The sequence below is a fragment of the Cyanistes caeruleus genome, chromosome 22 (assembly GCF_971803275.1).
Source record: "Cyanistes caeruleus chromosome 22, bCyaCae1.hap1.1, whole genome shotgun sequence".
Lineage (NCBI taxonomy): Eukaryota > Metazoa > Chordata > Aves > Passeriformes > Paridae > Cyanistes > Cyanistes caeruleus.
In genome coordinates this window covers 3657108-3671126 of record NC_141722.1, presented here as the reverse complement: position 1 = coordinate 3671126, position 14019 = coordinate 3657108, and the positions used below count along the sequence as shown (strand labels likewise).

General features: G+C 47.1%; 2 protein-coding genes across 15 annotated transcripts in view; one reads left to right on the top strand and one right to left on the bottom strand.

The window, feature by feature from the left end:
- DNAJC11 (DnaJ heat shock protein family (Hsp40) member C11) overlaps positions 1-14019 on the bottom strand; it is a 22029-nt gene extending 8010 nt beyond the window's left edge. Inside the window, exons 1-7 of one of the 7 annotated variants that reach the window (XM_023940388.2) lie at positions 13237-13816; positions 9469-9598; positions 7371-7444; positions 6073-6174; positions 1902-2030; positions 1207-1329; positions 266-339 (exon numbers count right to left, since the gene is read on the bottom strand). In XM_023940388.2, coding sequence (XP_023796156.2) covers positions 266-339; positions 1207-1329; positions 1902-2030; positions 6073-6174; positions 7371-7444; positions 9469-9598; positions 13237-13599 — 995 coding nt within the window. In that variant the 5' untranslated portion in view covers positions 13600-13816. Of the gene's footprint in view, positions 1-265; positions 340-1206; positions 1330-1901; positions 2031-6072; positions 6175-7370; positions 7445-9468; positions 9599-12470; positions 12769-12833; positions 13005-13236 lie in introns of those variants that run through there. The other 6 variants (XM_086860627.1, XM_086860628.1, XM_086860631.1 and 3 more) reach the window with 6 other exon arrangements.
- The window catches only part of CAMTA1 (calmodulin binding transcription activator 1), a 236513-nt gene continuing 235485 nt past the window's right edge, over positions 12992-14019 (top strand). For all 8 annotated transcript variants that reach the window (XM_086860599.1, XM_086860602.1, XM_086860593.1 and 5 more), the window contains exon 1: positions 12992-13079. The gene's annotated coding sequence lies outside the window, so the exon portion shown is untranslated. The remainder of the gene's footprint in view (positions 13080-14019) is intronic.

Sequence of the window (14019 nt, the reverse complement as noted above, 5' to 3'; positions counted from 1 at the left end):
TTTGTTGTGTTGATTGAGTACAAATCTATGTGGAATGAATGTGGAACACAGACCTTCCTTAAACTGGCAATATGGAAAGGGAGGGCACCAATATCCAGAAAGAATGCAGGCATTTTGACAATACAAGTATGACCTTAAGTCTAATGCAAAAATAGCTTATTTTGTAGGACAGAAAACAAATCCAAAATAAATGTGGAAGAGAATTCAAGTCATTTAGTTCCTCATTGTGGAATATTAAGCACTAGGCCATTTTTCTAATATTTACCATCTTGGTGTAAGGTTACGAAATATCTTCAACCCAAAGAGAGGTCCGTGAAGGTCTCCAGCTCCAAACTCCAACTGTTGGAATGCACAGAGTGTTAGAAGACATTCTTTACAACAGTGACAAAATATGTCATAAGCATAATTTTCACCACAGCTGAGTAACATTTACCACCCCTTTCAGCACCCTCCCTTCCTGCAGCTTTGAATTCAGAAGGAGAAAAGGTGTCTGGCTGAATTGGACCTCATGGGTAAAACAAAGCCAGTGTTGTACAGCTACAGGTGACCAAAGCCACTGGCACCTGCTTTGGTCACTCCAGGGAATATGGAGAAAACCCTGCCCTCACAAAATCCTGACACAAATCAAAAGCCTCCAGTGTGTGAATCTCAAATGAGAGGAAGACTCCCACTCTCCTGAGCTGAGGAAGCAGGCTTGCAGGAGCTCATGTGCAAGGAACAGGCAGCTGCCAGCTACACCAGCGATGCCACGAGCACCTCAAACACAGCCCAGTTTGCAGGTGCAACATGGGACTTCCCAGCTGCTCAGGCCAGATCTGCTGGAGGAGGCCAAACTATTTCTCTCATAACTTCTTCCCATGCAAGCAAAGCAGTATTGGAAGCAAAGGTCAACTATCATACTGCCCTAAAAGGCCTGCTCACAGCACTGTGTATTCAGACAGAGCTACCAGAAAGACTAGAGACATCAGGTAACAATTCTGGCTGCTTAAGTGAAGTCCAAATTCATGGCCAAATGGAGAGGGGAGAAAAGTAAGAAAAAGCAAGATCTGGTCTTCCCTTTGTCTCAAATTCCTTTAAGAATTCCTTTTTCTACATTTTACAGAACATAGAAAATGAGAGATGAACCACAGGTAAAATCTTCCCCCCAAGAAATAGAACACCAGGCAATAGATTGAATATAAAACCGTGTAACAGGTGTACTCTTACCTCTCCCCATCCCTTGGCAGATGTCACTCGTCTCAGTGCAAGATTAATTGATCCCCCTCCATTCCCATTCTGGGTGGAAAGGTTACCAGATAGTATTGCTGTGTCTGTGGAAGTCAGGGGTGCCTGAAAAAGAAATATATTGTTTCCAGTAACTCTGATCCTACTTCACACATTTAGTGCATGTTCTGCAAGGACATAATCACTACTGCAGAGTGCAAATGGTTTTGCAGTAAAACATCAAGCATGGCAAAAAGTCAGATAATTCTTACAGTACCAGACACTTGTGACACCTGTAATGTTCCACCTTGAAGTCCTGACCTTGAGCTGTAAACCATTCTCATCTTTCTAGCAGACTAAATTTTTACAACTCTCTGAAAGAAGAAATCCTTCCCATCCTTATGCACATCCTCAAGAATGGGTGCAATTTGCTCTCATCCACTGGACATGCTCCATTCAGTGAGAACTGGGCACTGAACATCTCCACTGGCAGGAGGGTAGGACCACTGCAGCACACAGATCAGTTAGGCTACAGAGCCAACCCACCATTCTGCTGGCCCCAAGCTGCCTCTTCCCACCCATGCTGGCCACTGTGTCCCCCCCAAATCCTGTTGAGAGCCCCTGAGCAGCATGTTCTGTGTTCTGAGGTGCTTCATTCACTCATGCCCTGCTCACATGGCAATGTTCACCCTCCTCACCTCGATGGACTGGGATATGTGCATTTTGTTTATCTCAATCTGGGGAAAGCTGCTCCCAGGCACATCTTCATATTCCTCGTCATAGCGATCAAACAGGTCAGTGGCATCTATTCCCACACTAATTGTTCCCTGAGGGATGACAAATGAAACAGGCATTTAGCATTAGCAAACATCTGGTGTACACAGAAGTGGCTGAACCATCCCTGTGTATGATTATATTTTCGTGCAGTTTTCCATTGTTCTGCAATTACTTTCACCACTCTAAAATGCACTTCCTAATGCACAAAGACAAAAGTGAATGATTACAATTTTTCAAAAGAGCAACATAAATCATCAAACAGACTGAAGAAAAGGCAGTTTTTCAGTACAAACTCAACTTGCAATCCCGGGAGGTCATTTTTCTATTGTGACACATTACAGAAGCAGGTAGAACACCTTTAGAAAGCAGGTTTCCTCTTTCCTCACAATTGACTGTGCTCTGTTAGTATTTAAAAGTCAAAATAATATATTCTAGAAATTGATTTTCTTCAATGGAATTTGGTCAGAAAACCTCTACAGGCTTCTTCTGATGAGATACCTAAACCGACTTAGTACTAAACTGTATCATTCACTTACAATTGACCTTGTTAGTAAAATACCTTGATTTCTTTTTCTAGTTTATATTTTGTGATCAGAAAGAAGGCTTGACAAAGACATACTTTTAGCAAGTGGTAAATATTTCCTTTCTCAAACTATAGAAAAACTTATTCCTACAAAATCTAGGCCACAGCACAATAGCCTGGCTACCTGCTGCTGTGCTCCCTCAGACTAACTGCAGGAGTGTGTTTCTTTGAAAAGAGCACAATTAGGTACTTGTCTGGGTCATATAACTTCAAGAAGCTTTGGAAACCTTCCCTATGGACCCATCTGACAGCATCCCAGCTCCTATAAAACATTTGGATTGCAATAAAACCCCCCCTCTGTGCACAAGCACAGGCTGAACTCTGGGCAGTTTGTATATGGAAACTCAATAGCAGGGTAGCTACAAACCCCACCCACACTGAGGCCAAGCACAACTGTGATAAATCCTCATTTCAGTCTGATGGAGTATTTTTCCTTGATCACTCCACTCTAATCAAATGCTGGACCATAAATAAAGGAAGAATTGCAGAGTCTAACAGGATTTGAACCTTTCCTCTGCCTGGGTTCCCAGCCTATTTGCTGTGGAGATTCCCAACCTCTTTTCAGTGTTTATTTTCTGATTACTTATGAAGCAAAATCTGGATAAATATTTTAAAACTGAAAGGTGTGGTTATTTCCAGTAGAACCCTGGAACAGGGGCTGTGCCCCAGCTGTTTACTAATCACTCTTGGCAGCTGGTGAATTTCAGAGCAATTACACTCATTGTTCTGCATGGTGGTGGCACCAACAACCAGCTCCTGCCCTTTCAGGAACCTTCGGCAAAGTCACCTTCAAGCAACTTCAGACCCTACAGCTTCTCCAGTTTCAGCCCTCTCCTATGCCATGCTGTTCCTTGAAACGAGGCCAAAAGAAGAGGGAAGCAATGGAAAACCTCTAACCACGCTAGAAGGGCACAGTCCTGTGCTAGCAAACACCCATTTGGAGACCATCTTGCTGTACTTGGCTTACTGGTGCCACAATGCTGCACCCTTTGGAAAGATGCATCAAGATCCACACCTCAATTCACACTCAAAATTCATTGCACCTCCTTCCTCTAAAACACACTCAAAATATTAGGCTTTCTTTTTTCACATGTATTAATTGTACAGCAAATATCCCTCCCAAGGAAAAAAGGAAAACACCGGAACCTCTCCATGAATATCCACAAGATCTGTTCAGAGAAAAGGAGCGTTTCCCCATTCCCCAGCAGAGCTCCTACTCTTCTGCCTTTCCCTGAGGTGAGAGGTGGACCCTGGGCAGACCCTCCACCTCCTGCCAAGCAGGTGAAGTCACCCTCGGAGGTCTGTGGATCCTGGCAAGGAAACTGGTTCAGGCGCAGGCACAGGAAAAGCAGCAGATGGTAAAGTTAAAAATATTCCCAGAGAACGAGAGCACCCCTATGCTGCCGGATAAATGAGGGGACTGCTGCTGCTCCCAGCTCCCATCAGCCACCTGCTCTGACCATGGGAAATGAGGAGCTCTCCCCAAAGGAAGAGCAGCAGGAGAGAGCTGTAACGCCTGCTCAGAACTCAGTGGTGCCCACACTGTGCTGCTGGGCAGGGCAGGAAGCAGGAGTGGCACTATGGAACCATCAGAGCTGGGATTGGCTTCTAAAATCATCTTTATTTGCCAGACTTCACTAATGCAATTCATAGATGTGCCAGAGGAAAATATACTTACTCCTTACTTTTTTCTTAGGGATTTACCTTCAGGGAGGTGATACCTGGAAGTTGTGCCAGGCTTTGCCTAGAGGGATCTGTGCTCCTTACATATTGACCTTCCACAGCAGGAAAATAACTGGATTTAATTTCTCCTAACAGGAAGCAGTTCTTCTTAAACCTAGTAATGAACTTTTCAACCCTTCTGCACATCTTTGAAAGCAAAAACAAAGCTCTAAAAGCAAATAGGAGACTCAATTTCAACCCTCCAAATTGCCTACATCTGGTTATTGCTCAACATTTCTGGTTAAAATGCTTTATTTTTGTGGAACTGTTTTATAGAACCGACAAATGTTGGAAATTCTAAAATAACTTGCGCTCGTGTATGAAATGATCACAGCTGCGCTCCCCAATTCCACGGGAACACTGCCTGGAGAGGCATTTCCATCGGCTGCCAGCCGGCAATTGCTGTAAACACCCAGATGGCTAATTTTATCCCAGGACACAGGCTGAGGCTCACAGTGCAGCTCACAGCCACGGCGAGGCGCCCAGGGAAAATGTCACATTCCTGAAGCAGGGAGCAGCAGAGTGGGAGATAACCATGCTCCTCTCCAAAAACATCTCTTTGACCCCATTCACCTGCACCTCCAGCAGGAGGGATAGTTTGTCCTGCCTGGCTTATGGCACCCAGAAATACCTTCCTGCTGGAATAAAGCTGTCAACAGATACTCACACAACACTCTGTGATTGTTTTCCCTTCCAGTACAAACCAGTTCTTAGTGTTTATGCACTACCCACAGCCTGGGGATCTGTACAGTCCAACTGCTTTGCTGAGAGCAGATCCAAAGGTGGTGCCAAGGTGAATGTCTCAAAATATTATTGCTCTGCTTAGATGGATGTTTTCCTCAGGATCCAATCCTAAGTACCACTGCAATCCCACATCTGTCCACTCAGAAGACATCGTGGTTTTACACTAACACATGAATTCATTTAGTTAACAGTAGATGCAGCTCCTGGATAATGTTAGTCACTGCCTAAGAACCAAGATTTTTGTGATTCAATAAGCTTTGAAACTTCAGTCAAGGACTATCCTGACAAACTCTGGGTTTGCCTCACTCACCAAGCCAAGAGCCAGCAAAGACACCGTGAGTCTAGGCTTGGATACTCTGGCCAATGGCCATGTCCATCTCTCCCTGCCATCCCAGTGGTATTCCCGAGCACCTCTGACCAGCCAAGGTTAGCTGTGAGGTGAGTGACTCAGGGTCAGTCTGCTGCTCAAACAGACTGAGAGGAAAACAGCATCCAGGATGATTCTCATCCTGAGGGCACGATCACACTTTCCAAAAACAGGCACTAACTGCAATACTGGCAGACCCCCAGCCCCATTTAGGTTGACTTTGCTGCTGCCCAGCTGGCTTAGGGATGCCTCAGATTTGTTGCTGGTTTCAAGCTGCATTTGAATAGCTCCCTGAATTGTTGTGACACTGCAGCAGTGTCAAAGGGAAAACCTGTCAGGTAACTGCAGTGAGTTACATTTTATTTTAGAAAACTTGGAAAGAAATCATAAATATTTCAGTGTTAGGTCTATTTTCTGAAAATTGCTGAAAAAGGTATTTTGTCTCAATGTGTTTCTCTAAGAAAAGAAGAACATTCAGTAGGGGATTGTTCAAAGAATGAGCTGTTCTCCCTATATTATGCAGAGAAACTGCATATGCAAAAGACAGAAAGTCATGCAGCAAGTGTAGGCACCTGAGGGGCTCCTTCCTACAGGCCCTCACCTAGGCTCAGCATACCCTGCACACTGGTGATAATTACAGACTCACTCTTGAGACCAGGATTAAGTCTTTGCTTACCTTTGGATTAGTTCTCTGCTGCAGTCTCCGCTCTTCCCTCTCTCTCTGCAAACGCTCAAATTCTTCCCTGATTTCAGCTGCAGTTCTCTTGCGTTCCACAACCTGCTCAAAAAGAAATGAAAACCAAACAATTACCAGACAGAGGCTGCTCAGGGCACTGCAGTGCTGGGGGGTCAGAGGCCCTTGGATGCAGGATGCTCTTACATGCTGCCCCAGCTGCTGAAAGCCACCCTGCACCAATTTCAATAGTCAGAGTTTGGAACAAAGCACCCAGACCAGATCAAAGGGCAGGAATGAGAAATGCCTTTCCATGCCTTGAAAGAAGGGAAAATGGTTTTGTTATTTCCATTCCCTTGACAAAACCAGGGCAGAGAGCTTTCCAACCACAACTACAAGACACTGCAGTGCAGTTGTTATCCTCAGCAATCCATTAACTGCTCTACCAGGTGTGGACACAAAAATGAAAATAACTGAAAGCCTCTGGCCTGAAGTAAATTGAATCCGTGAGTGTTGTGTGATTTTAGGCTATGCTGGTTCACAGCTGCTTACCTTACATGGCTCAGGGAATGAGGGTTTTTCACAGGCCCACTTTTGGAATGGATAGAAAGAGTATTGGATTTGGCTTTTCCAAATAAGATCAAGTCTGCCAAAAGCAGTTTAAAAACATCTGTTACATGCTGGATCTGCTCTACACTTTTAGCAATCTGCTCCAGGTTTGACCTTGGTGCTGACCTGACCCAATACCATAGGATTCTGTTTCAAGCAGCATAGCACAATCAACCAGGGCTGGCAGAGGCCAGCAATGGACTCAAGAGCTGGACAGACACGAACGGACAAGTTCTGCTTCAAAGCCTATAAAACCAAACCAAAACTAAACCAAACCAAAATGAGGAAAAACCCCACCCCAACCCACTCCAAAAAGCCCAGGAAGAAAAAGTAATTTCAAACTCAGAAGCTAGTTGATGCTGAAAAAAACAAGTTTCGGATGAAAAAGAAGGGACGAGATGGACAATAATGACACATTTGTCTCAGATAAAGATGTTGCCTGTCATGGTAATCCTTCCAGGGAACTCTGAATGTCAGGTTTATTGTTCTCTTGTCAAGTGCAAAAAGGTTCTTTGAAAATCCATCCTGGTGTTCCAGCAGGGACAGAGAGAGACAGCAATAACTAACCAAAGATGCCTTCAAACCAACAGGCATTTATTACTAGCCAGGTGTCAGTGCAGCTGATAGAACAATGGCAGAAAAAGGTGGGCTTAGTCAAGGCCACTGGCCATAACGTGCTTAATTTCTCTCACCTCCCAGCCTTCCATCTCCAGTCCTCTCCTCCCATATATGTCATAGATGGCTCTGGTCTGTGGATCACTAAGCACTGTAAATTGAAACCAAAAGAGAGGAGAGAACTCAGTTTTTGGTCTTCTCCTCAGATTTCGGACCAAAACACTCAAGATATTTGGAATTCAAGCACAGATCCTGGAAACGTTCTACAGTTGCACATTAATCCCTTTGATGCTTCCACATGCTTTATTGAGAAGACATGCTGACTTTTCCCCCCAACAAATCCAACTTTTTTCTTCTTTTTCTAAAACAAGAAAGTGGAAAGAACACAAGAGACATGCAGCCTAAGTGAATGTGCAGAGGGGGTTTCTAGCACTGCTTTCTTTGAAGGTGACAAAAGCCTGCTAACAAACATGAAGGATATGAACAATTTGGCCAGAGCAGTCCCTGGGCCCTTCCTGAGATTGCCACCCAGCTCTGTCTGGCTTTCAAAGCTCTGTGGGGCTTCCTTTGGTATTCCTGACCATCCATGTCCACTGATCCTTTCCCACCTGGTCCCCACACATGGTACATGCCAAGCACCAACAAAGCAATTTCCACAAGGCAGTTCACACCTTGCAAAACATCAATAACGGGTAATGGCAAAGGTGTGTGTAGAATCTTAACCTCCCAGAATGTCAGCCAACACAATGGACAACACAAAATACAACAGCAGACTGCAGAACAGTTACTTTAGAAAAAGACTGGGCACAGAATTAGGAAGTCTCTAAGGGGTAAGGCATATTTAAATGCATAAGCTCCTTCAACACACCTTTCTGCAAGAAAAAATAAATTAAAAAACATCACTATTTCCTCCTCCAGGGTTCCAAGACCAGCTTTATCATTATCATGTATTTCTTGAGGCTGTGGGAAAACTGATATGTCCCCAGGGAGCTGGGGGAATATAGCAAGGCTAAAAGAGGCTTATACTGGTAATTGAGTTTTGGTCTGAACTAGTGGAATATTATTGGACTTGCTAAATGTCACAGGCAGACATTTTTATGCTTTTTATGAATTCTGATAAAATGAATCTTTTGTTGTGTGATACTAAGAGATGGAAGAAGAGAAAGAGAAAATAGACAGGAGGTAGAGTGGCTCATTTCCAAGATGTCAAAATTTTTTCTTTTAACATACTACACTTACATTTACTAAACGAGCACAAATTTCCACGTTCATTGCAAGGCAGAGCCATGAGCAGCCAGAAAATTCAAAGGGAAGCTGCTGCCTCTAATGTAAGGCTTCTCACCACACTAAAATGAAATTACTGAAGCATTATGAGTTTTTGTTCTGCAAGTCATCAAGGTCAGACTTTCCCTGCTCTCCCAGCAAAAGCTTCCACATATCCTAACGCCTAACCTAGGGACAACAGGGAAGACCCCACACATGCTCAAGTCCAACTGGAAGGAAAAAATGCTTATCAGTAAAAACTGTAAAAAATATTCACTCATATTTGAGGTTGAATGGGGGAATATTTATTCAGCATTTTGTTTTAGTTTCTCTTCAGACTCCAGGACTGGGTGCACTAGGTTTGTAACATGGATGACTCCCACCAGCTTCTAATCCACCTGCACTTCAGGTGCAACTTGTGCACCAGGATTCAAGTAAATTTCAGTTTAATTCAGAATATTTGGAAAAGGCTTTGGCACAAGAATAAACTCTAACTGCTGTGGATCAGTTGTCCTCCTCTCAATCTGAGCATATAGAAGAACTTGCTGGAAATGGAGATCACAACCAGGTGACATGGAACAGAACCTGTGGATGTAGCAGTTCACCAGTACAATATGAAACTGTCTCTCTGTTTGAAGCTTCTCAGTCTTTATTCTCCTATGGAAGAGGTCTTCAGAAATAAGGGAAGTGATGAGAAGGTAATTTACAACATGCAGGAGATAAGACAGACACTCTAGATCTCATTCCCTGCAGAATTTATATGGCATTTATCCTCTTACGGCACAGAATCGGTAAATAGCATTGGTAAGTATCAGCAAATTTAATTATTACTTTGTAATAATAAATAGCTTCAAAAATCCTGAAAACACAGCCCTCCCAGAAACCCCCTGCAAAGCTCAGCCTCCCCCTGACCTTCATACGCTTGGTGGACAAGGTTGAAGAGCCGCTCAGCCTGGGTTTTGAGCTCGGGGTCGCGGTGCTTGTCGGGGTGGTACAGCATGCACAGCCGGCGGTACGCGGCCTTCAGCTCCTCCTGGGAGGCCTGTGGAAACCACCAAAAATGAACTCAAGGACAGCCAAGGCCATTTCCAAAAGGCCACTCACTCTCTAGATCAGCCCTGAAAGGGAAGTCCATCAGCTGTTACATCGCACTACTTTGGCCCAAAAATCAAGAATGGGATATTGCTTCACTACATAAATTAATAAAATATTCAATTATCACACCAGGATTGTCCACACTATCTGTAGTGCAACAAGGGACCTCAACAGCTCATCAGTGTATACCCAGGTATAAAAAATTATGCAAAAACCCCACTACTCAAGCAATCCATGCTCAGACTTTAGTTGTATTAGGCAACTACTATCCCCTCCAAATCAGAAGAACAAAAAAAATCAAAGTTGCTTCAGATAAAAATACATAAATCCAGAGATGTACAACAAATTCTACTCATATTTCAATCTTAACCCTCAAGAGGACACTGTAACTATCCAAAAGCACTGACTTTCCACAGTTCTACCTTATCCTAGCACCCTCCCTGTGCTCCCCAGCAGCCCATTCTGCTCCCCAGCAGGGTATGTGTTGTGTTGCAAAGGAGGAAGGTGCATCATCTGTCCACAAAGCCACAGACAGATAACCATGAGAACAGCGTGCCACCACATCCATCAAGAATGAATCCACCTCATCCTTTACTGCAACCACCCTGGGACCTCAGATGGCACCTGGCCTCGTTCCAAGGACATAGATGGCTCTTACAGGATCAATAGAGAAAAACCCTGCTTCTTCCATTATCATCTCCCAGCAATGCTATTTTTGTACTCTAGAGAGTCCTGGTAATCTCCCCTCTCTCACCTCACCCTTCTACATCCCTTGCATTGCAGCTCCTGCTCATTCCATGGAGATTGCTTAACACCTACTTTTTTTGAAGTGCAGTTGCTAAAATCAACCAGAACTTCCCCCAGGCAAAGCTTGAAAGAGCCCAACCATCCAGTTCCCAAACTGTCCTGGCAAGAACCAGTTCCTGGGCACAGGAAGCCATTCCTGGAGGAACACCCAGAGGAAAAGAACCAAAACCTGATGGTCCAGGCTCCCCCAGGGGCTGACCTAGTGCAGTCAGTGAGTGGGACACTCAGACAGGAGTGGATTTACAGACACAAATTCCATTTACTTTTAACACCCTTCAAGAAGCAAAGCCATCACAGGTTCCTAGCTTTCACTGGGGAAATGAAGTTCCTAAAAGGTAATTTCTTAAAGTAACATCTTTTTTACCACTTGTGGCAAGGAGGGTTTCCATCACAGAAATGCACTCACTTGTGTCACAATGCCAGGAATCCATTTGGATTTGAGGACAGCTCAGAAAGTTTTTTCCGCACATTTGTATTGTTGCTTGTTAATGTTTTGAAGTGATACAGCAAAAGGGGAGCTTCCAATTTTGCTACACAAAGCGAGGACAGCTACAATGAGCGTTTTTCTTTTCACTACCTTGTGCTTTCTCGGATATCAAATTTAAACTCAGCTGGGAAGGCAGGGGAACATACAGGCTCAAAATGGCATTTTTAAATCAAATTAATGATAAATGGTTTAATGTGCTATTGATTATATAATAGAAATGAGCAGGTTCATTTTTCATAAATGCCATGTTCAATAAAATGTTAGATTGGGCATTTCATCATCACTGAGTAGTTTGGGTCATTGGTTCAATATTCCACGAGCAACAGCCTCTTCAAAACCACTGAAGAAACCCTGACATTGTTTTTAGACTGCCAGGAAATGCAGTCACAAATAATTGCACGTAAGTTACATTTTTATTACCAAAACTCTGGTCAACATTAAAAGGCCTCCTCATTTAAGGTCTCAAACACAGCACCACGTTTTGAGGAGACTAACATGTCTAGAAGATGAACCATTCACACAGACACAGAGCAATTCCTGCTCACAGGATCCTGCCTCCATGGGGTCACTGCAGTTCCAAGCTCTGCTGCCACATCGCCCTGTGCTCAGCACCCAGACATGCTGTTCACCACATCCACTACAGGACACTATTGGTGAAGATAATTAGCAAGAGGCAATTAACAAGGTACCCACCCCTCTCTGCTGGAATTACTCCCTTGCAGACCCCTTTAACTCAGTTTCCAGCTCCCTCGTGTACGAAACCTGGCCATGCTGCTCTGGAAGCCTGGCTAAGTTAACCATTAAACTTTCCGCAGCAGTTCCCTTGCGCGGTTCCCACCTCTCTGTTTTAACCTCTGCACGCTGCTGACGTTTTGGAGGGGAATTACGAAAGCTCCCAAGGAATGTACAAGCATAGCCCTGCTGGCTTTGAACCAGATGAGAGCTCAGAATGTTTTTAAAAGGAGCTCAGCATCAGGGAGTTCTGCAAACAGCGTGACCATCACACACTGTTCCTTCAGTTCAGGAGTGCAGCAGATTCCCACACACGAGGCACAGGAGACTGTCCCTGTAGCTCAGGGACTGACAGGATTCCCAAATGGAATTCTTCCAAGCTATCAGACTGAATCGCTTCCAAGTCTGGATCTCCTATTGCAGGCAGTAGCGTGGTGGTTCAGTACGAGCCTGGTCCAACTACAATGGCCACACCCAGGCTGATGGACTTGATGGGCTGTTGATAAATATTTATACACACACAAATATATACAACAGATCTATATTGCAGTTGCACTTGCTGAAACAAACTCCAGCACGGCTCCTACATCCAGACCTTCGGAGATCTGCCTAATTATTATTATTATAAAAAAAGCAGCTGCCTCCCAGTAAGTTCCAAAATGTTCCGGTGTAACAAACCTACACCCATTAATATCCACCTATCCTTAAAAGTGGAATCAAGGACTCTCGATCCTCTTTTTTTTTTTTTTTTTTTTTTTCCTTTGTGGCGGGTTAAAATGTTTTGCAAAAAAACCTGGCCGTTTCCAAATTGGAAACCTTCGGGAAGTCTCCACAGCCGTGCCCGAGCCCGCGGCTGTGCCCCGCGTGCGCGGAGCTGCATCAGGAGCGCCCGGGAGCGCCCAGAGCGCCGCAGTTCGGGAGCAAAGCACGCATTTCTCGGCCGGCGCTCCCCCGCCGCACTCAACCGGGAGCCCCGCGGCCCGGAGCGAGCTCTCCCGCCCCGCCGCCGGCAGCACCAACAGCAGCAGCCCGGCCCGGGCGGAGGACACGCCGCAGGGCACCGCTCCCGCCGCGGCGAGCACGAGGGTCTCGTCCTGCCCCGCCCGCCCCGCCCCGCCCCGCGCGGCCCCGGCCCCGCGCGGCCCCGCGGCCGCACCTCGCGGCGCACGTTGAGCAGCCCGTAGTAGTCCTCGTTGTCCGGCGCCTCCTCGCCCAAGGCCGCCGCCATCGTCCCGACCTCTCACCCCGCGCCGCGCGCTGCGGCGCCCCCTGCCGGCCCGGCGGTCCGACCGCCCGCGCACGCGCGCGGACACCGCCTCCTCCCCCCTCGCTCGCGCGGCCCGGGCGTGTGCGCGTGCGCGGTGCGCGAGCCGGGAGGCGGCGGCGGCGGCGGCGGCGAGGGGTGAGTGAGGGAGGGACTGAGGGAGCGAGCGAGCGAGGGAGCGCGGACCGGCAGCGACCGGCGCCGAGCTGCTCTGCCCCGCTTCGCTCTGGCCACGTTTCCCTCGTTCTTCGCCCCGGCATTCTGACGCGTCTTTGCCGGCGCGGTTGCTCCTTACCCCAGCGGCGGCTGTGGCAGTGCCATGGGTGCTCAGGGCCTCCGTCCACCTCGCTCCCGGGGAATAGCGGGAGGGGGGGCGACCGCCGGTGCCCGTCCCCGGATCCTCTCCTGGTGCCCGTCCCCGGATCCTCTCCTGGTGCCCGTCCCCGGATCCTCTCCTGGTGCCCGTCCCCGGATCCTCTCCCGGTGCCCATCTCCCGTTCCTCTCCCGGTGCCCGTCTCGGTGCCGCAGGGCCCTCGGTACCTGCCTAAAGGGCAGTCGCTGACTCCGGTCATTGACGGGACCTGTAGGTGCAGACGGTGCCGCGAGGCCTCTCTCCCCCGTAACAAGAGGGCGATTTCCAAACCGTGCTGTCACCATCGAGTCGCTATTCCGTGAGCAGCTCCGGGCTCCGGCGGGGCTGGCGGAGGGCAGCGGGGAAGTCTGGCAGCCCGGTACAGAGGAGGGTCCCGGGGCAGATCTGCCTGCACGGCACCCGAAGGCGAGCACAGCTGAGCTCAGCGATGTCAGAGCGTCGGGCACAGCACGGCTGGCAGGGGCACACCGTGGGCAGAGCGTGTGCCCGTTTGTCACCGGTAGATCTGGAACACTTTCCCTTGGATCAATAGCGCTGCTTTGGCATTTGGCATAGAGAACACGGCCCTGGGGTTCGCTCTGTGTTGCCCTTCCTGATGGTGGGTTAACTCCCCAGACCCGAGCAGTACTGAAATGGAAGGGAAATGCCTCCAAAGCGTGTAGAGCTCAGAGCTTTTAGCAAAAGGGCTGCCCAGCCGGTCCGTT